This window comes from Trichoderma breve, assembly GCF_028502605.1.
Source record: "Trichoderma breve strain T069 chromosome 7 map unlocalized scaffold00007, whole genome shotgun sequence".
Lineage (NCBI taxonomy): Eukaryota > Fungi > Ascomycota > Sordariomycetes > Hypocreales > Hypocreaceae > Trichoderma > Trichoderma breve.
The window spans coordinates 895,418-914,566 of NW_026611593.1; the positions used below are offsets into that span (position 1 = coordinate 895,418).

The 19,149-nt window shown below is 49.9% G+C and overlaps 7 protein-coding genes across 7 annotated transcripts; 3 read left to right on the plus strand and 4 right to left on the minus strand.

The window, feature by feature from the left end:
* Positions 1 to 529: 529 nt before the first annotated feature.
* Positions 530 to 4,773, minus strand: T069G_10485 (nitronate monooxygenase domain-containing protein; the record flags this gene model as incomplete). The annotated part of the gene is made up of 9 exons (XM_056177695.1): positions 530 to 1,039; positions 1,093 to 1,380; positions 1,433 to 1,475; positions 1,536 to 2,000; positions 2,122 to 2,148; positions 2,219 to 2,996; positions 3,076 to 3,182; positions 3,695 to 4,266; positions 4,327 to 4,773. The coding sequence occupies 9 exons, from the start codon at positions 4,771 to 4,773 to the stop codon at positions 530 to 532; spliced, it is 3,237 nt and encodes a 1,078-aa protein (XP_056023985.1).
* Positions 4,774 to 5,463: 690 nt separating this feature from the next.
* T069G_10486 (major facilitator superfamily domain-containing protein) lies at positions 5,464 to 6,840 on the plus strand (the record flags this gene model as incomplete). The annotated part of the gene is made up of 2 exons (XM_056177696.1): positions 5,464 to 5,627; positions 5,712 to 6,840. 2 exons carry the CDS (start codon positions 5,464 to 5,466, stop codon positions 6,838 to 6,840), a joined length of 1,293 nt encoding a protein of 430 aa, XP_056023986.1.
* A 770-nt stretch (positions 6,841 to 7,610) lies between these two features.
* On the minus strand, positions 7,611 to 9,335 carry T069G_10487 (chromo (CHRromatin organization MOdifier) domain-containing protein; the record flags this gene model as incomplete). The annotated part of the gene is made up of 1 exon (XM_056177697.1): positions 7,611 to 9,335. One exon carries the CDS (start codon positions 9,333 to 9,335, stop codon positions 7,611 to 7,613), a length of 1,725 nt encoding a protein of 574 aa, XP_056023987.1.
* A 717-nt stretch (positions 9,336 to 10,052) lies between these two features.
* T069G_10488 (mitochondrial import protein pam17 domain-containing protein) lies at positions 10,053 to 10,912 on the plus strand (the record flags this gene model as incomplete). The annotated part of the gene is made up of 2 exons (XM_056177698.1): positions 10,053 to 10,746; positions 10,809 to 10,912. The coding sequence occupies 2 exons, from the start codon at positions 10,053 to 10,055 to the stop codon at positions 10,910 to 10,912; spliced, it is 798 nt and encodes a 265-aa protein (XP_056023988.1).
* A 295-nt stretch (positions 10,913 to 11,207) lies between these two features.
* On the minus strand, positions 11,208 to 12,719 carry T069G_10489 (thiF family domain-containing protein; the record flags this gene model as incomplete). Its single annotated transcript, XM_056177699.1, has 3 exons — positions 11,208 to 12,171; positions 12,235 to 12,448; positions 12,515 to 12,719. The coding sequence occupies 3 exons, from the start codon at positions 12,717 to 12,719 to the stop codon at positions 11,208 to 11,210; spliced, it is 1,383 nt and encodes a 460-aa protein (XP_056023989.1).
* Positions 12,720 to 12,984: 265 nt separating this feature from the next.
* On the plus strand, positions 12,985 to 13,654 carry T069G_10490 (ribosome biogenesis protein SLX9 domain-containing protein; the record flags this gene model as incomplete). Its single annotated transcript, XM_056177700.1, has 2 exons — positions 12,985 to 12,987; positions 13,052 to 13,654. 2 exons carry the CDS (start codon positions 12,985 to 12,987, stop codon positions 13,652 to 13,654), a joined length of 606 nt encoding a protein of 201 aa, XP_056023990.1.
* Positions 13,655 to 14,434: 780 nt separating this feature from the next.
* Positions 14,435 to 16,227, minus strand: T069G_10491 (uncharacterized protein; the record flags this gene model as incomplete). Its single annotated transcript, XM_056177701.1, has 4 exons — positions 14,435 to 15,246; positions 15,298 to 15,311; positions 15,367 to 16,031; positions 16,186 to 16,227. The coding sequence occupies 4 exons, from the start codon at positions 16,225 to 16,227 to the stop codon at positions 14,435 to 14,437; spliced, it is 1,533 nt and encodes a 510-aa protein (XP_056023991.1).
* Positions 16,228 to 19,149: the final 2,922 nt, after the last annotated feature.

Below are 19,149 nucleotides of genomic sequence, written 5' to 3' on the forward strand. Positions count from 1 at the left end.
GATATTAGCTTATAAATCAACAAATCGCGATGCGATTATTGACCACAAGAAGTTCAACTGCGGGATGCGGTGCGGACTATCACCGGCGGGTTTACGGAGTAGAAATCGCATTGTTAGCGCAAACAAAATTACCGAAGTCCTATCGAATTCCAGGTAGCAAGTCCATTTCCCCCCTTGTCCTTGAATAGCAAAGTGGCCGTTTATGGGTTATTTACAGGGTTAACTTCAAATCAAACTGCAAAGACCACGACATATTTCGGGCCGCCTTCAAAAGGCATCATTGATTCCAAATATCTTGCGGGTCTACAGAATCTAAGATAACCGATAATTGTTTCTCTCTCTCTTTTATTTTAACCGACTCTCCAAATTTGTCTTAGCTGAGTTGTAATTGCTGAATGCTTTCCTAATATTCTACCTGCCCCCCTATATCAAACGCTGCCTCAAGATCACAAATCATTAAAGTTCTTTTTGGCTGATTCTATAAATATTTTTGTCAATATACTCCGTGTGATAGACTAATATTGGACATTCATTGGATAGAGGGATTGTATGAAGCATTGGCGTAAACCGTCTCGGATGGAGGGCCTAGGAAGTTGTAAAACGGAACCATGCCATCCGGAAGGGAATATTCATCTGACATTGGGGCGTAAACCTGCATGGTAGGATCTCTTGGAAGGTGTATTGACGCTTCAGCTACCCCATTTCGAAACACATCGTCGTCAAGAGAAGAAGGTGATTGGCTTGGGTAAGCGAACGGGTCATCTGCTGAGAATCGTAGAAATATCTGATCTGGCGCCGCATGCATGTGATTTAGTTGCTGTGTTGGGATGTAATGTCCGTTCACAGGCAATTCAGTCGATCGGACGGTACCAGAAGCTGAGCTGATTGATCCATTCAAGGAGTATGCACCCGGCCGATTAGACATTGAATCTTTTCCTCTCAAGTTTGAGGCTGCTTCTAGCACTGAGGAGCTTTTCGCATTCGTAGGCGTTGGACTTTTGCGCTTGTTTAGTCTCTCTGGAAGATGCTCGATAAGAGACTAAGTTCATGTTGTCAGTATATACGGGAAAAAACAAGGGCCAAGAGCCTTACATAGAGACAGGCACATCTTTCTACAGCTATGCTGTTATGAGCCAATCCCGCCAGTGTATTCTTCCCTTCCAGTGTGTCTTTAAGAATACCATCTGTAGTCGCTGGAGGTCCAGGATTCTCAAGTAAAAAATAGGCCAATGTAAGAACCGCATAGTAGATCGTGTGTACCGCAAACCAGGAAGAGCCGTTCAGAAGACGTCTGTTGTACATCTCCGTCGTAATGTGGATAATATTTTCTTGAGACACTGATTCAGGCGGTTGCACATCCATAGGATCGCCTGTCAATGTCTTGAGACTGGAAATCGTTCGAGACATAGTGTAGAAATGGTCGATAAATGACCCATTGCACATGAGCATATCCTATCCGGAGCATTTGTTGCATACTTTATGTGTCTATTAGTATGTGAAGATATGGTGGGCTAATCTATGCCGATTGAACTTACTGAGCCAATTTAGGGGAAGTTTCACTGCGCGATTGCAAAACCTCAGGCAAGCTCTTCATCCAGGATTCCAGATCCTTCTCAATCTCTCGCAATCTAGAATGACGAACCACATACGTATGATTGGACGGTGCCAAGTGTGTGGCATGGCGAACGGGGTAAACATATTTGACCACTTTGACGATAATGTCTACTAGTCGGGTGTGGGCACTCACACCCATCATTAACGATGTTCGACCAACGGGCATTGGTAAGATACCGGCTGAAGTGATGTATTCATCATCTACTTCCAGCGGATATTCTTGGTCAATGTCGTCGCTGCTCACCAGCAGAGGTAGGCCGAGCAGCGTGCTAACGTATATATCCATGTTCCGAATGGCCCAGAATACACGTTTTCTGAGTTCGCGTTCGAGGGCGTTGAAGTTTCCCGATACCCAAACGATGAAGTCCAAGCCGAAGGGCGGCGCGCTGAGCAATGCCAATGTAAGCATAGCATGTGCTTAATTTGGCGGACGATTGAAGAAACAGAATCATAAAACATATTGTTTGCAAGGTAACCAGGTCTCGGCAGTCTGTCATATCAACCAACTCTTGGCACAGCTCAAAGTATCGGTACCTAAGGGTAAACAGGCAATTGGTCAGCATATACGAGAAAGCCATATCAGATACAATATAGATAACCTTACCCTTGGTCGAGGACAATCTCATAATCAGCAATTTCTAATGGTGGCTTGACATCATCTAAGAAAAGGCATCCGACAGCTAAGACGATATATAACTGGGGCAGAAATATACGCTCTTCATCGCCAAACTGATCCCACGTGGTTGCATAAATACGATCAAAGCTTTTCCAGAAAGACGGTTCGTGGACGAAGCGCATGAGGACACACGCGTGGTCAAAACAGGTCTGGCTGAGCTTTCGTGCAATCTCTTGTGAAGGCAACCCAGAAATCGGAGTGTTGTCGGCGCTGTTGCTATTTGTGTCTTGAGTATTTCTTGTCTGAGGCTCAGGTCGCCTCTGAGACTTTGACCAAGGTTTTGACTTAGTTAAAGAGCGAGGAGGAATGATCAAGTTCCCGAACTGGTTCTGCAAGCGCTGTGTGAAAATGCTTCCCGAAGAATGACCATGGTAATCCCAATGCCCTCTGTCGTCCAGATCTAGAAACCCAAAATTTTCCATCATTGTTTCGAGAAAGGATTCGTTGGAATCTTCGATAGGCATCGTTTCACTCGGACTTGAGGTCGGCGTTAAGCGAGACGTCAAGACACCTTGAGGGGATGCTTGGTTTATTATGGCTGCAATTTGTGCTGTATCTGCGGTGTCTAGACGAGAATCACTGAGATTCACGTTAGGTGCCGCGATTCGGACGACAGCTTCTGCTCTGCGAAGCCGAGCCTCCAATGCCTTTACGTAGTATGATGGTTCACTACGGCTGCGCTTTGTTATCTGATCATAGGAGCATTCTATTGTTTCACCATTATTCAGTCGTTGCAAACTTTTGGTCTTTGCACGGCCGTCAAATAATATGAGCAATTTACATACCGTAGTCATAGACAATACAATGAGCACAGGGCTGCTTTCCGTCGCACCTAATCTTTCCCCGGCGACATTGATCGCAGGCGCGGAGCACCCTCTGCCTCTTTGACATCCTAATAACCAGAGGCTCGGTATTGTTCGTCAATTTTTGAACTAGTTAAGTTTTCTGCCTCATAGCTGCGTCAGTCTTCCCATCAGTTATAACAAAGAAGTTGGTGGATATCTACACTCCAAGCGATCGTGGGGTAAAGAGTCAAGATGGTGGCAGCGGGATGAGCACGATGGGTGGTGATTCAGCACCCAGAGTAAAAATACCAGTATGGCCTGAATCTTCTGTATTCTCAAACTAGGTAATCATGACTTCAATGTCATGACATGATGAACAAAACTTACAAGATACGAGAGAATGGATGACTATGGTGTCGATGACTGAGACTCTAGACAACTATTTCCCCACCAGCTAAATTCCAACCAGCCATTCACCAAGCACGATTTCTACTTGAGCCAATCAATTCCGATTCCGAATTACCCTTCCGAGTTACCCGTGTGGAGAATCCCGGGTACGTGCTTGAATAAGATTCTACTTGTGTCCAACAAACAAACAGCTTCTAAGAGTTCTGCTTACTTCCCACCCCCGTGCAGCGACTGGATTTTCGCCAATGCTTCCTTTCGGACGTCTTGCACAATATCTAACGCTGATTTGACCTCGTGTATCAATCCAATAGCTGCTCCCGCGTAGGTAGCTCGTCTTCCCTGCTGTCCCCATCCCACGTCCCCTTCTTGGACTGCCTCGTCATACATCTCTTTCAGCTCTCCAAATGGCTTTCCTAATTGGTGGTCTGTGAAAGTTTTGTTGATAATCATCCTGGGACTGTATGGCGTAGGCCACCCATATTCTCCTCGGAGGTTGTTGTAAAGCAAGGTTCGTGTTGTCGATACTGCACCGTTAGTTGCTTGGATAACCGCGTTCTGGTACCCTTGGTCAATACGGGCTTCCTTTGATGCCAGGAATCTAGTTCCCATCGCCACTCCTGAGGCGCCAAGGGACAGCGCAGCAGCAACACCTCGCCCATCAGCAATTCCTCCTGCAGCAATCAGAGTAATACCACTCTCTGCTAATGCATCGGCCACTTCAGGAAACAGTGTGATGAGACCCAACCCATCCTCAACTCTCCCATGGCCACCGGATTCTGCTCCCTGAACCACAATAACGTCTGGTTTCTCGGAACTCTGTGAGAGTGTTTTTGCTTCGAGCACTGTTCCAATCTGTATCCATATTTGGGTGTCGGGAGATACACTGCGAACCTTCTTTGACCATGTTTCACACTCTTCCAGCTCGTGTGGAGCGTAGAGCCACACGGCAGACGGCTTGAACTTTTCAATGACAGAAGTCGCCTCATTAACATCATCTCGCCAGAGGAGAAATGCCACCCCAACAGGAAGCAGAGACGATGTATTCGCCTCTCGAGAAAGGAATGGTGAGCCTTGAGTTTTGAGAAATATTTGTGACGCCTCTTCAAGGTTGGTGGCCACATCTTGTGTTTTTATTCCCGGACCAATAAATCCAAGTCCACCAGCGCTGGATACAGCCGTTGCAAGAGCAGGACTTGATAGAACTGCCATAGGAGCGCTCACCACTAGAGGGGAAGATACCCAAGGGTAGCGGGAGAGAATGGTCTTTGAAACTGCTTGAGGTGATGCCATTGTTATAGAATTGAAGTGATTTATTGGTGTATTGATGTCGAATTGAGATGATTTCAATTCATATACAAACCTCTTCACGAAGAAATTAAGAATCTTTTATAAGTTTACAAGAGCAGTTGCAATACGTATGCTCGCGTCTATCGGGGGTTTTATTACTTACAAACTACGACATTATGAGCTCAATCAATCCAACACAACGCTGGATAAGTCGGCCGCTTGGATAGGGCGGATCAATGGAGCGGACGAACTGACATATACTACTAAAAAAAATCTCCGGCTGGATAATTCGGAAGGCTAACTCGGAAGGGTGATCCGGCAAGCTCCAATTTACGGACTGAAAGAGGATACTCCATGGATCAACATATATCACGGAGGTGTTATTGCATCCACAAGAAACTGCTTTCAGCCAGAAAAAGAGACTTTTGTAAATTGAAGTTGCAGAATCGTGTTCGGTTATAAAGGCGTCTAATAGACCCTCTCCTTAGTTGCCTACCTACTACATGTTGCAATCCGTTGGCAAGCTCTAACTCAAATGCCGTATAACTCCTATAACAATACGGTTCGCGCGCGCTCTCTTATAAAAACATTCCGCTAATTAAGCCTCTGTTCTATAGAGATCACATCATCATATATGAACTCTACTCTTTCAGTTGGCTGAACACCAGGAACATCTTATCACAGCCCCCAAAGATGGCATCTGAAGTATACGATGGCACAAAAGACCGCGAAACAACGCCCCCAAACACCATCCCCATGACCACAGACAAACAACCCACCGAAGACCTCGAATTCGACACCGGCGTAAAAGCCTGGCTCCAAGTCCTAGGCGCCTTTTTCCTCTGGTTCAACTCCTGGTCCGTCCCATCGCTTCCCTTTCCTTCTCACTCACTCATCAACCAAACACCAACACTAACCACCTCTTCCATCTCTCTATCCAGGGGCCTCATCAACACCTTCGGCGTCTTCCAAACCTTCTACGAACAATCCATCCTCTCCCACCACTCCCCCTCCGCAATCGCCTGGATCGGCTCCCTCCAATCCCACCTCCTCATGTCCGTCAGCGTAATCACCGGCCCCCTCTTCGACCTGGGCTACTTCCCCATCCTCGTCCCCTTCGGCAGCTTCATGGTCGTCCTCGGCTACATGATGACCTCCCTCTCCACCAAGTACTACCAAATTATGCTCGCCCAGGGCCTCTGCGTCGGCATCGGCACCGGCGGCCTCTTCGTCCCCTCCGTCGCCCTCCTCCCCCAATATTTCCGCCAAAAACGCGCCTTAGCAAACGGCATCGCCGCCACTGGAGCCAGCATCGGCGGCGTCATCTACCCCATCATCTTCTACAAGCTCCAACAATCCGCCGGTTTCCCCTGGGCAACCCGCGCCCTCGGCTTCGTCTGCCTCGCCACCTCTTCAGTCTCCATCGCATTCATGCGCGTCTGCGTCCAACCAAGCACGAAACGCGCTCTCCTCCAACTCTCCGCCTTCAAAGACCCTCAATATACTCTATTCTGTTTCGCCATGTTCTTCGGCTTCCTAGGTTTCTACAACTTCCTCAGCTTCGTCCAACCCTGGGCTTTTGACCAAGGCATCGCATCCGAAAACCTCAGCTTCTACCTCCTCCCAATCCTCAACGCCGCCTCGACATTTGGCCGTGTCACACCAAATTTTCTAGCCGACCATGTCGGCCCTCTCAATATGCTCGCCCCTGCAGCTGGCATCACGGCTCTGTTAGCATACTGCTGGATTGCCGTAAACTCAACATCCGGCATCATCGTCCTGTCCATCTTTTACGGTTTCTTTTCCGGAGGCTTCGTGTCCCTTCCTCCAGTCGTCATGACAGCTTTGACAAAGGATCTCAGAGACTTGGGAACTCGCCTCGGCATGTTCTTTGCAGTCGTGTCGCTAGCATTGCTGGTTGGCACACCAATTGGCGGTGGAATCCTCACAGGCTCAAACAGCTACCTCGGCGTTCAAGTATTTTGTGGCAGCTGTCTTGCAGTCTGCTTTATCATTACGTGCTCTATCAGACTCTTACGCAGCGGTTTCACACTCCGTTACCGAACATGAATGAAGACTTAGAGTTTCTAGATGGCGTCAAAGAGATAAATGTTGTGCTAGAGATTAATATCCCGAGTGATTCTAACGGGTTGGTAATCAAGGATATTTCGATGAAGCTGTTTGAAGATTATAATTGAACTGGTCGTTACATCATACTAGGTGTTGTGATTCAGCAAGCCAGTAGATGAAATAGTTATGCGAGATTGTCAAAGAAAGAGAAAGGGCCGTTTATCCTAGATTTCGGACCATGATGTCAAGAGACATATACTTCTGAGATAGGACACACAATGAGAAGAGCTACCCGTCTTCCGTCAAAGTCGTCGTCTCCTGAGCTCCGTATTCACTCAGTTAGCAGGGTGGTAGGATGGAATTATCATGAATGTATTGTAATTTCAGGCAATCATATAAAGAAGTTGAAACTAAAGAGTTAGTCACTACAACAAGATAATATTGAACAGTCTGTCTAATCACTTCATGCCGGGTATACGACTCAAGCAATCAACTGAGCCATCTTGCTTCAGAATGACATGTAAGGCTGCTCACTCATGTTTCTAATCCCAAGCGTGCGACCCTCCGGCGATAGCAACACCAAATGTATATCATGAAAGGTATATCAAATTCCTTGCGCCATTTGCCATGCGCCCCCCCATAAAGACTCAACTCGAGTTCAACTAATGTCATGATATCCGTCGAACCTTTCCTTTACCCGCGCGGAGGAAAGAAGTAAACCAAAAATAAATAAATCGCTATTCTAACCCGAACATGTTATCAGAAACCTGTCATTGAAACCCCCGAAATACGCCGAGTGCAGTCGATACAGCGTTAGCAGTCGGCCAAACACTCTGATTCTGCAGCTCATTCTCGCCCCCTTCTGTGACGACAAAGAATTCGTCATGCCCATCTCCAGCGAGCTCGTCTTCTTCGCCGTCATAGCCCTCATCCATCATATCGAGGCTGTCTTGGTCCCCCGCAAAAGCCTCACTAACGCTGCTATACTTTCTGCAGATTCCGGGCCACGTCAGTTTTGATTGCTTCAAAGAGCCCCGTTTGTGGCTGCTCGGTTTGGAGATGCCGTTCTTGGGGCCAGTTTGTTTGGGTTTGCTCAGTTCCTTGGCGGAATTGCTCTGTTTGCCTGTGCCCGATTTGGCTATGATTTTCCGTTTGCTTTTGGATATCTTGAAGAAGTTCCGCACAAGGTTCGCCGGGATGTTTTCTTCGGGCTCCCATGTTCTCTTTTGGTCCGGTGGCCAATCACCTTCCCAACTGACTTTAAAGTATCGCACTATGCCACGGCCATCTACCTCGTAATATTCGACGTCTTCAATTCTCTCCACAACCCAGTCAGTTTCCCCTTGGTTTTCTCCTTGAGGCTCGGCCTTTGGTGTTTCATCTTCAGACCTGGGCCTTTTCTTCGATGTCTTTGGTTTGGCTGCTGCTGGATTGCCCGCAGCTGCCTTGCCCTCTTCACTGGCAATCACCATTGGGGGATTCGGTATCGTGCTCTCTCCCGCTGGTATAAATGATGATAGCTCCGGCCCTTGCTGAATTTGACTGCTCTGTTTGAAGTTTGGGTTGGGCTGCGGTGAGTTGTGCGTTTTGACCAACGTCTGTCCTCCGTTGCTTACCCTTGGTGGTGTGCTGAGTCGTATAATCGATGATGGTTTAGGTGGTACTTTTGGCTGCTTTATTTTCATAGGAACAGTGTCTACTTGCGAATCATTTCGCATGACTTCCGGTGCTTCGCTAGGTAGAGGGCTTTCTGTGTCTTCGGACATTTCATACTCCAAGGGTAGGTAGCCATGCAAGCTCTGAAACTGCTCCTCAGCAATCTGTCGTGACGGGTTTCCTTCTTCCTCCTCCAACCACTCAAACTCCTCCAATCTTGGCTTTTTGGGGGTCGAGAGACTCATGGCGCCCGGCTTATGCCGTGACTTTGCCTGGGCGACGGTTTCCGGCTCAGCGACAACTGCAGACTCTATCTGGCTGTGCGCCGGCGGTCTTCCTCTCTTCTTCTTCACCTTTTGCGGCGCCGCCAGGTCTGACTTGAGCTCTGCTTCCAATTTCTCCCTTTCGTTGTCCAACTCCTGCTCCAACCGTTCTTCAAAGTCCTCGAGGGTTCGCGGGGAGACATAATCCAGGACCTGCATGGCCGGAACCAGCTTGCTCGCAGCCGGAAGGTCGCGCCACCCAACGAGGTACATCATCCGTTTCGGTAGAGGCCGTCCATTGGGCGCAAGTCCAGGCGAGGGAAGCAAAAGGCGCTCGGCGATGTAGGCAGTAGAGTCGCCGGGAAGAAGTAACGATACCGGTTGCAACGGCGGCCCGCTGCCCGGGACGTAGTCGGCAGGTTTTGAGGCGAGAGGGATGACGATTCGCGATTTTGTAGAGGGCTTTGCAAAGGGCTTATCGAGAGCTGGTTTGCCCTTTGGATTGGCTGATCGAGGCAACGGCGCCATGCCCCGGCCAGCGAGGCAGCGATCCCAGAAATCGGGATCGAAGAGCATCATGACAGGATGCCGCGGGGGAGATGGGCTAACGAGCAGCCGACGGGTCTGTTCATCGTCTGCATTTACGGTCGTATCGACACGGCGTCGACGGGCGCCGCAAGCGGGTGGGAGTCGCGTGATGCTGAGGTGAAATCGGATGGGAAAGTCAATATCGCAAGGGACGCGACATCGAGGTTGAAAGCACGATGATGACTAAGCTTGCTCGTTCTTTGTTCTTTGTTCTTTGTTTGTCTTTCAACCCTCTCTTTCACCATTGTCATGAGCATTCTAATATGGCTTCTGTATTAGGTTCCATGCTGTAAATCAGTAATAACATCAAATAGACCGGGCATTGAGTCGACATCTTCCTCTTCGACGTGTTTGTTATCATTAACATTCAAGCCTTTCTCATTGCTTGCATTTGAACGATTTAAAGTACCCGCTCCATTCGCCCGTCCGTTAGCCTCTAAAGCTCGCTGTAGCTCAGCGCATCGGGTGGGGAATCCTTGTCACAGCTGCTAAAGCACCACCAAAGCCGACGCAGAAAAGCAACTGCAACTCTGCATCTCAAACCCTCAACCCTGCAAAAAAAATCTCCAAAAAAAGTCTGCGATACAACAGAAGCAGCAAGCAATTGTCTTTGCGCTCTCTCCGGCTCCCTCCCCGCCGATTCTTCCTCTCAACCATCATATTGTCCAATTGGCGACGCCCTCGCCTTCTCAGCATCTGCCCGCCATGTCTTCGTCGCTGAAAACGCTGTGCATGCGCATCCCCGCAGCGCCCAGCAGCCTCGTGCGATGCTGTCCTAGAGCTTCATTCTCGCCTGCGCGCACCCACCCCGGCGCCTTTGCGCTGACAAAATCCCTTGCGCGCGCAAACCACAGCCTCTCCGTCTCCAGCTCAATCTCAAAACCCAGCCCCAGCGCCCTCTCAAGCACGCGACCGTCCATCGTCAGCCTCGTCGCAAGAGGCTCCTCCTCCTCCCCCACCTCATCGTCATCGGTCCGGCTCTACTCCAGCTCCAGCTCGACCACCTCAGCCGCGACCGGCTCCGGCTCCTCCTCCTCCTCCGTCCCGGCCCTCGACTGGAACTCCTTCTTCAAGCTCCGCCTCCGCCGCCGGCGCATCCAGCTGCTCTTCTCCGTCGTCACGGGCCTCATCGGCGGCGCGGCCGGCACCATCTTTTTAGCCGAGGGCTTTGCCGAGCCGCTCATTGCGCAGATCCCGCTCGATCCCTTCTTCACCCTGGGCATCATGACCATGGCCTGTGCCGGCCTGGGCTGGCTGATTGGGCCGACGCTGGGCAACCAGGTGTTTTACATCATCAACCGGCGCTTCAAGACCCAGATGATGCAGAAGGAGGGCGAATTCTTTGCACGTGTCAAGAGGCACCGCGCCGACCCGACAAACTCGAGCGCGGGCAACCCAGGTAAGATCCAATATCATGCGAATCTCTTGTATAACCTTGAAATCTAACATTTAAACTTGCAGTCCCCGATTTCTACGGCGAAAAGATCCAGAGCGTCGCCGGATACCGAAGATGGCTCAAGGACCAGCGAGCATTCAACAAGAAGAAGTCGGCCTCCTTCGTCTAAGCCAAGAAACGCACACGACTGGAACAAGGACGACATCGAAGCAATGGAAATGCGTGGGTTAGCAACTGTATTTTGTAAGAAGAAAATCTCTCTCTCTTTTTCCTCGTTTCTGTTTTGTGACAGCATGCTCTTTTGACGCTGCTTGGATGGACTCGAAAGAGGAGAAAAAATGGACCCCCTTTTCCTCATTACATTGGGACTGTGGGCGTGTAGTATGTACGTGTATTATGTATAATGAGAAACTCTCGTGTTTGCATCTATTCATTGTTGGCTTCGGTCTATCATCTTTATTCTCTCATATAAATGGCAAGCTTGGATCGACAGTAGTCTTCCAAGCCTGTAGTCCACCCAAGATATCCCCGATGAAACGCTGTCCGTTACGGTCCGCCCCTAAATCTTTCAGCTTCTTCGCTGCAATCTGTGAATCATTGCCCACGCGGCACACTATATATATCGGCGCATTAGGGGGCACATCCGTTGGTATCAAATCGGATAACTCTGACCCTTCCCCGCGGTGAGCCGTAAACCGACTGATGGGAATGTTGATGGAACCAGGAATATTAGACAAGCCAAAATGTTCCTTTTCTCTCACATCGAGCAAGAGATGAGTCTTGTTCGCTCGAGATATCTGCTCGTACTCCGCCACTGAAATGCGCTCCTCTGGCTGAAGCAGCTTCACAGGTTGATTGACGCCGCAGAACTGGATATAATCCATCGAAGTCTTAAGCTCGTTCAGCGTCAATGCCGAATCATCTCCCGCGCAAGCAAAGCACCCCTTCCTCTTACCCCTCATCCTGACCGTCCGAAACGGCACATCGCCCATGGCACTGAAAAGCAGCATCCCCACCTGTCGCACGTCTTCCCCATCTCCAGCGCGAGACTTCAAGTGATCCCCCCTTACAAGCAACTTAATCGCTTCCAATGCCTGTAACACGCCCATGACGCCCACCACAGGGCCAATAATACCTCCCTCGCCACATCCAACAACACTCTCTGGGGGAGGAGGCTTCGGGAAGACGCAGCGGTAGCAGGGGCCCTTGCCGGGAGGATTGTTGAGCACAATGAGCTGGCCCGAAGTTTGAAACGCAGAAGCAGAGATGAGAGGCTTGGAAAGAAGAACGCAAATGTCGGAGATGAGATAGCGCGAGGTGGGATGATCCGTGCAGTCGAGAACGAGGTCGTACTGGGAGACGATCTCCTCGGCGTTCTGAGGCGTGAGATGTGTAGTATGAGCATGATACGTAATGGTAGGGTTCAGTCTATGCAATCAAGTTAGCACGCCTTCATATTTCATCTTTATGACGGAATGTAAGAAAGCTCACCCCTTGAGATACGCCACAGCGCTGTCAACCTTCATCATCCCAACTCTGCTCGTCGCATGAACAACTTGCCGATGCAAATTCGACACCTCCACCGCATCGCCATCCACAAGACCCAACGTCCCGACACCAGCGCCAGCGAGATATGCCGCCGCGGGACATCCCAGGCCACCAGCGCCGACGAGGAGGACCTTGGCATGCTTAATATTCAGCTGGCCTATATTTCATCAAGTCAGTATATCATTCGTCTGCATCTGCGTCTTATGATAGAATAAACAAGTACCTTGGAGGCCAAAATTGGGCACAATCATCTGTCTGCTATACCTCTCATAATCTCTCTCCTCAAGCGGCCACTTCCACTCTCCCTCGACACCATCCCTGTCACTCCCAACTTCCAGCTTTTCAGCTTCGACAAGCCGCGCGCGCAACTGCACCAGCTCAGCCTCCTTCTCCTCAATCTCCCTTTTCAAGGCCTCTATTGTATCCATGTCTTTCTCAAAATAATACACTCACTGTTTCTTCCGAAAAAATCGTACAGCAATAGAATGAAAACAGAATAAACAAAAGTCTAAAGTTTTGGCTGGCTTACAACAAATCTTAGCACATACCAGCACCAACTATTACCCCACCCACACCTCGGTCAGTCCCCCCTCTCACCGAAATCTTCTCCACCAAAAAATCATCCATCACCAACTTTTTTTCTCGATCCCAAGCCTCCCTCACATGTGACACTCCAGCAAACCACCCTTCAAAATGGTATAATTATCCCTCCCTTTTACCCTCAATCTCAATCTCATATAACTAACTTCAACTCTCACAGGCCCCCCAAAAACCATCCGCCACCGCCCTCCGCCACGCCCGCATCACAAACTCCATCCACCCCCTCGCCCCCCAAAAGACCTTCCGCCAAAACGCCTCCACAACAGACTCCTTCCTCTCCTCCAAGCGCGACAAGCGCACCATCAAGCACTCCTCCTTCGTCTCCCGCATCTCCTCCTCCTCACGCATCTCCAAATCCTCAAAGCCCCGCCGGGGCCGCGGCGCAAAGAAGTCCGCAACACTCAACTCCCTCGACAGCCTCGCCGATGCGCTGCCCGAACTCGCCGACGGAGAGGGCGCCGCCGAGATTCTAGATGGAAAGATTAAGCACCAGAGCTTGCGCAGCAAAAAGGGCGCGCTGAAGAGGAAGGAGAGGCTGTTGAAGGGCGAGATGGCGAGGTTTGGCGTGAGCATGGCGCAGTTGTCGCATTTGCCTGCGCAGACGCAGAGTGCGGTTCCAGAGGCTGAGAAGCCTTCGGTGGCTTCTTTGCCGGTATCTAGTGCTCCGACGTCAGCTTCGGCGGCGTCGAATAGATGGGCTGCGCTGAGGGGATACATTTCTGCTACGATGGAGCAAAACCCGGCGTTTGTGAACAAGGAGTAGGGTGGATATGGGACTATTGCATATGAAGATGGGAATTTGCGCTGCTGATATACAAGTCATGGGCGACTACAATGGCATTTCAAGAAACAACGGCAAGATGGGGCAGAGGAAGAGTAAAATATCTATGGGTTCAGCAATGGTGGTGCTTGAACGATATACGGTCCTATAAAATGGGAGGGCTAGGAGTTTTGGAGTTGGGATTCATAATTCAATCATCCATTTAATTGATCAATACTTGCAATTCAAATGCTATGAAAAGAAATGCTATGCTTAAAGACGTTCCACCCGTCTTGATCAAGTCGAAAAACCCTTACTTGCCTCGACATTGCGTCGATGGCTGTAAATGCCATGTCCGGTAGCGCCTGTCCCCCCTTTGCTCTGAAGCCGTCATGGTCATATCTCGTAGCGAAAATAAAATAAAAACAAACAAACAAAATTGGTATCGTCTTGTCCCTCAGTCATCCCTCCTTCATCGGCATAACTTTGCCGCTGTAAACTCATCAAGCTCATTCAAAGACTTTGAATTCCTCTCACAAACTGGGGGGTATGTTCTCGGCCTCCGCATTATCATACCCTATCCAACGCCAAACATGCAACAATCGCAATCGATAATCGAAAAAACTCAATGACAAGCTCGCTACCAAAAGCGACATATTGAGCTCAACGAGAAGAAACTTGACAAAACAGAATGCAAGAAAAAAGACGAGATTAAACAGAATTTCTCGGTGAGTCATCACTCGTTCTCGTTGGCACGAATTTGTGCAAGAACCAGCCGAAAATCTATCTCAAGGCTGCTTTGAGGCCACGGTCCTTGATGGGCGTGGCTTTGGAGGGGTTGGAAGTGACAGCGGGTGGCTTGGAGCTGGAGCTGGAGCTGGAGCTGGAGTCGGAGTTGGCCCTTTTCAACACCTTCATAGGACCAAATTTCATCTCGAGCAGGTTGGGTTTCTTAGGATCGAGAGGTGGCTGAACAATCCTGCGCATGCGGACAGGAGTCGGAGTGCTCTGCGAGCTCTGCGAACTCTGTGGAGATCTTTTGGTTGGGGTTCTTGGAGACTTGGAGACTCCTGAAGAGCTACTCTTTGGCGACTGGCTGGATGTGGTAGAGCGATTGGAAGAAGATGGCGATGCCAACTGGCCCTTGCCAGCTGATTTTGCCTTCGCTGTAGGTCTTTCGGTTTGCTTGGCTGCCTTTGGGGCGCCTGTCTTGGAGGCACCTGTCTTCGGGGTGCTTGTTTTCGAGGCAGTCGTCTTTGGATTGCTTGTTTTCGAATCCTTTGTCTTCACGTCCTTTGCCTTCAAGTCCTTGGTCTTCACATCCTTAGTCTCCAGGTCCTTTGTCTTCGGACTCTTCTTCTTGCTGGAGCCAGTCTCCGGATCATCCAGCTTCGCATCAACAGCCTTTCGCTTAGCCACCCTTGGCTCAACTGCCTTCGGCTTATCCACCTTTGCATCTTCAGGAAGAACAGGAGACTCCTTAGTCTTGTCCACCTTTGCATCTTCAGGAAGAACAGGAGACTCCTTAGTCTTGTCGCCTCCGTGTTGCCCAGCCAAACGCTTCTCGAATTCTTCCCAAGAGCCGAAGCGAGCAGCTTTCTATTCAATTCGCGGGGGAGTCTTGGTTGAGGTAAAGGGACTCGCACTTCTCCTTGCATCTCTGTTAGTCATCGCATATCAACCAAAAGATTATTCTCAAAGCAGAAGACACTCACGATCTGCGACGCTCTCCCTCTTTGCGCAAGTTTTCGATAATCTTGAGCATCTCTTTCCGGCCACCGTTGCTATCGACCATTTTTCCAGCCATGCTCATCGACACCTTTTCTCGCGCATTGGCCACCAGCAGGCGCTTGACAAGCAGGTGTCGCATCAAAAGACAGACAAATACGCCGCAGTCGCTGCCGTTTTCCTGCTGAGGCGAGTCCTCCAAGTTGATGAATCGAATCTGTCGTCCGACAATGGTGCCGAGCTTCCGCGTCGCAAGGGCTGCCTCTGCATAGTTGGCGCCGCCGAGAGAGTCGTAGTGAAAGGCAATGCCGTCGAGAACAGAGACCAGCAGCAGCGACCAGTGGCTTCCACCCTCGGCCTGGGCAACATTCCGGTTGTCGTTGATGGGCAGGAAGACGTGGGTGACCTTGGAAAAGTCGGGCAGGGCCGCCTGGACATGGCGCATGTCGGGTTCCTTCATGAGCAGAAACGTCATGCTGGGTCGCAGCAGGATGATGCGGGCCTGGGGAAATCGCGGGAGCGTCTCGTGCTCGAGATACTCTTCCCAAAAGGCAATGTTGTTGTCGGTCAGCCAATCATTCTTAAGCGATTTGATGTCTTCGACGGTGAGGAGGACATCGTAGTAGCTGAGGTAGGCCTTTTCGGGGGACAGCTGCCGATCCAATGACGTTAGCAGGGCCCTAAGCAAACAGGATCTCAAGGGCGTGTAAATGGAAGGGCGGGATTCGGCAAAACAAGACGATTGCGGATGTTTGAAAACTGAAAAAGAAAAAAAAGATGGAAAAAGAAAAGGAACAATGTCATACAGAATCGCCAAAGTGGCGGGCCATGCGTTGTCGAAAAGGCATCCTGTGCTTGCGCCTCTTCCTCTTGCTATGCGAATCGTCGCGCGGCGTCGCCCGGCTGGTGCTAGAGCTGGAGCTGCCCCAAGGACGAATTGACTCGGACGAGCTTGTGCTGCTGCCGGAGCTGGACTCGCGGCTTCGGTAGATGAAGGAGAAGCCGGTGAAATGACTGCTAGAGAGGCGGAAAAAAGCAGAGAGAGATGAGAATCAGAAAAGTTTGTTTGTTGTTTCAATTTAGACGGGAAGAAGAATAAAGTAAGAAAAAAAAGTGTGTAAGGCGAGAGAGGCCCGGCAGATTAAGGAAATGGGCTTGAAAAAAATAAATGCGGGGCGTTGGGGTCGGTCCAGGTTTTGGATCCGGCTTTGTGAAGCGAAATCTGAGGAGGAGCTCAGATTGCGATGAAACGGGCGATGACGAGGGGGAGACAAAAGGCGTGATGTGATGATGTTGAGGTGAAGACGATGTGAAGTGAAGGTGTTTCATGCGTATGTATGCAGTACCTAGAGCAGGCAGATGCAATACAACCACATGCACCTAATGCAAACAAAGGGCTCGCAATAGGTTCCTCTCCAAGGCAGCAATGGAAACAGAGCAAACTAATTAATATGCAGCGGGTAGGCAATCAATCAATCAATCCGTCAAGTCAGGTGGGCGTCGCGACTCAAACGTGAAGCCAAAAGTATAAGCCGCCCCGGGCTCTCTCTCACCTTTTTTTTGCTGCTGTCTTTGTCTTGGCCCCCCAAACCAACCCAAACCAAGGCAGCGCCCGGAGACACCGGCTCAAGTGAAAACATGTGGGCTGTGCCTTGCACTTGCGTCACTGCCATTGAGGCGTTCTAGCTGAGCCTAGCAGCACTTTTAGGTAGAAAAAGAGGGAAAACATGCGATCAAAGAATGGGCAGATGACTCTTTTGTTTTTTTCCCCTTTCCCCGGACGGGCAAACCGGGTGATGTTGATGCCAAGAGTGCATATGATAGATAGGTACTAGGTAGGTGATGGAATTGTAAGTAGATAAGTAGATTCAGTTCTCACCTCCAGTTTCCGGTGGGCGATGAAGACGCCGATGATGACCTCGACGACCGCATATCTGTTTCTGTCTGGTGCTTGACAACAAACACTGTAATAGACGAACGTTCAGTCTCTCGTAGTTTCGTATTCGATCTCGCCAATGTTGCGCGTTGTCGTCGGTCAAACGTGGGTTTTTATCTTTCACCCCCAGAGTTAGGCACCAAAAAGAGCAAACCGCCAAAGAACCGCTTCTCACCAATCCCGAGTGCCGTCACCTCAATGCAGCCAATCGTCAAAGCCCTCTGAGGAGATCAAATCAATCAATCGCAGGCCAACAACGCAGCAAACAACCCGAAACCAGTCCGAAAATGAAAACTAGAAAAACTGTTCCCAGGCCCAAAGATATACTACCTCTCCTCGCCTATTCCTCATACCGCCAACCAACCACTTACAAACCGACCCCCAATTCTCCATCGTATCTTCTTCGCGCGCCCCCCATCCTCCCTTTTTTTTGTTTACCCTCGCCGACTTTCCGTTGCTTCTCCATTTGCTAAATTGTTTGAGCCCTCTCGCTTCTTGATTTGCTCAGGCCTGTGTCTGTGTGCTCCCTCATGCCCGTTTCAGCTACCCGCTGGCATGCACGTCACGTCACCTTTGGGTCGGGAACCCGGCCTTGTCTCGTCTTGTCTGTAACCATCATCCACCACAGACAGACAGAACCCCCCTTTTTTCCTTCCATCTTCTCCTTCTTTTCCCTTTTTTCCGTTGCTTCTCTCTATTTTACTCGTATACTCTTCTCTTTTCTCCTCCATATCTTACAAGCATCTGTATTACTCCGTATCCACACCGCAATGCATCAATCGTTCTCCCTGGTCTAGTCTTGATAGCACCACCACACCAACACTTTTTTTTTACCCTCACATCCTCGGCATCGTCACACCTATCGTAGGCATGCATTTCAATCCCACACCCCAACTGCTTGCTCTGTCTTACTCCCCATTTCTCGCCGCCTCACATGCCAACCAACTCTGCGCCGCTACCCCACAAGCCCTGCGTCTTACAAGTGCTCGCTGGCAACTTGGCATCCCCAGCCCGCTCACCCGCTAGCTGCCTTGCGTCGTCCTTCGTGGTCCCTACCAGCAATGGCAACTGACATCAATCCATGACACCAGTCTTTTACCTTGCTTTGAGGCTGATACTACCAACTCACCTAGCACGCACATACTACGGAGTACCTACATGCCTATCTATCTGTCTCTACATACCGCCACCACTTCCATCGGGCGCATAATGTAGGTGCTACTGTAGGTACACACATGTAACGATGGAGATCCCGGTATCGCATCGACGACGGCTTCCCTCACCGCCGGCTCTCCCTGTCATCCCCCCCGAATCTTCAATCTCCTGTCAGTCGGCACTTAATACAAACTACATATATACTCTTAAAGAGGGTATATTGATAAATAATCTCTACGCCACTCCAAGGACGATTTCGAGACAACACAACGCCGTGTCTCAGGCCAAAGCTTGCATCGTGATTCCAGGCCCCCAACATGATTCAAATCCCCATTGGCTGGCTGCATAATTGACACAGCCCTCCCACATCACATCATGCATCATGCATCTCTGCACGCTACCTTGGGCCAATTCGCTTATTTCACTGGATGCAGAGGCTGTATGATGATTCATGACATTGACAGTTGAATTCGTCTGCCGCTACATTCGTTGGGCTTGCATCAAACCGTAGATCCCAACTTGCTACAGCACAAGCGGCAATCAACCACACCAAGAAACAAACACATCAGTCTCGTCCTCTTGCACGTATGATACATGCATCACTAGAGCCAAACACTCATCTCATAGCCAGTATCCCGCACTTGAACTGCCGGGTCATGCTAAACCATACGCCTCCTCC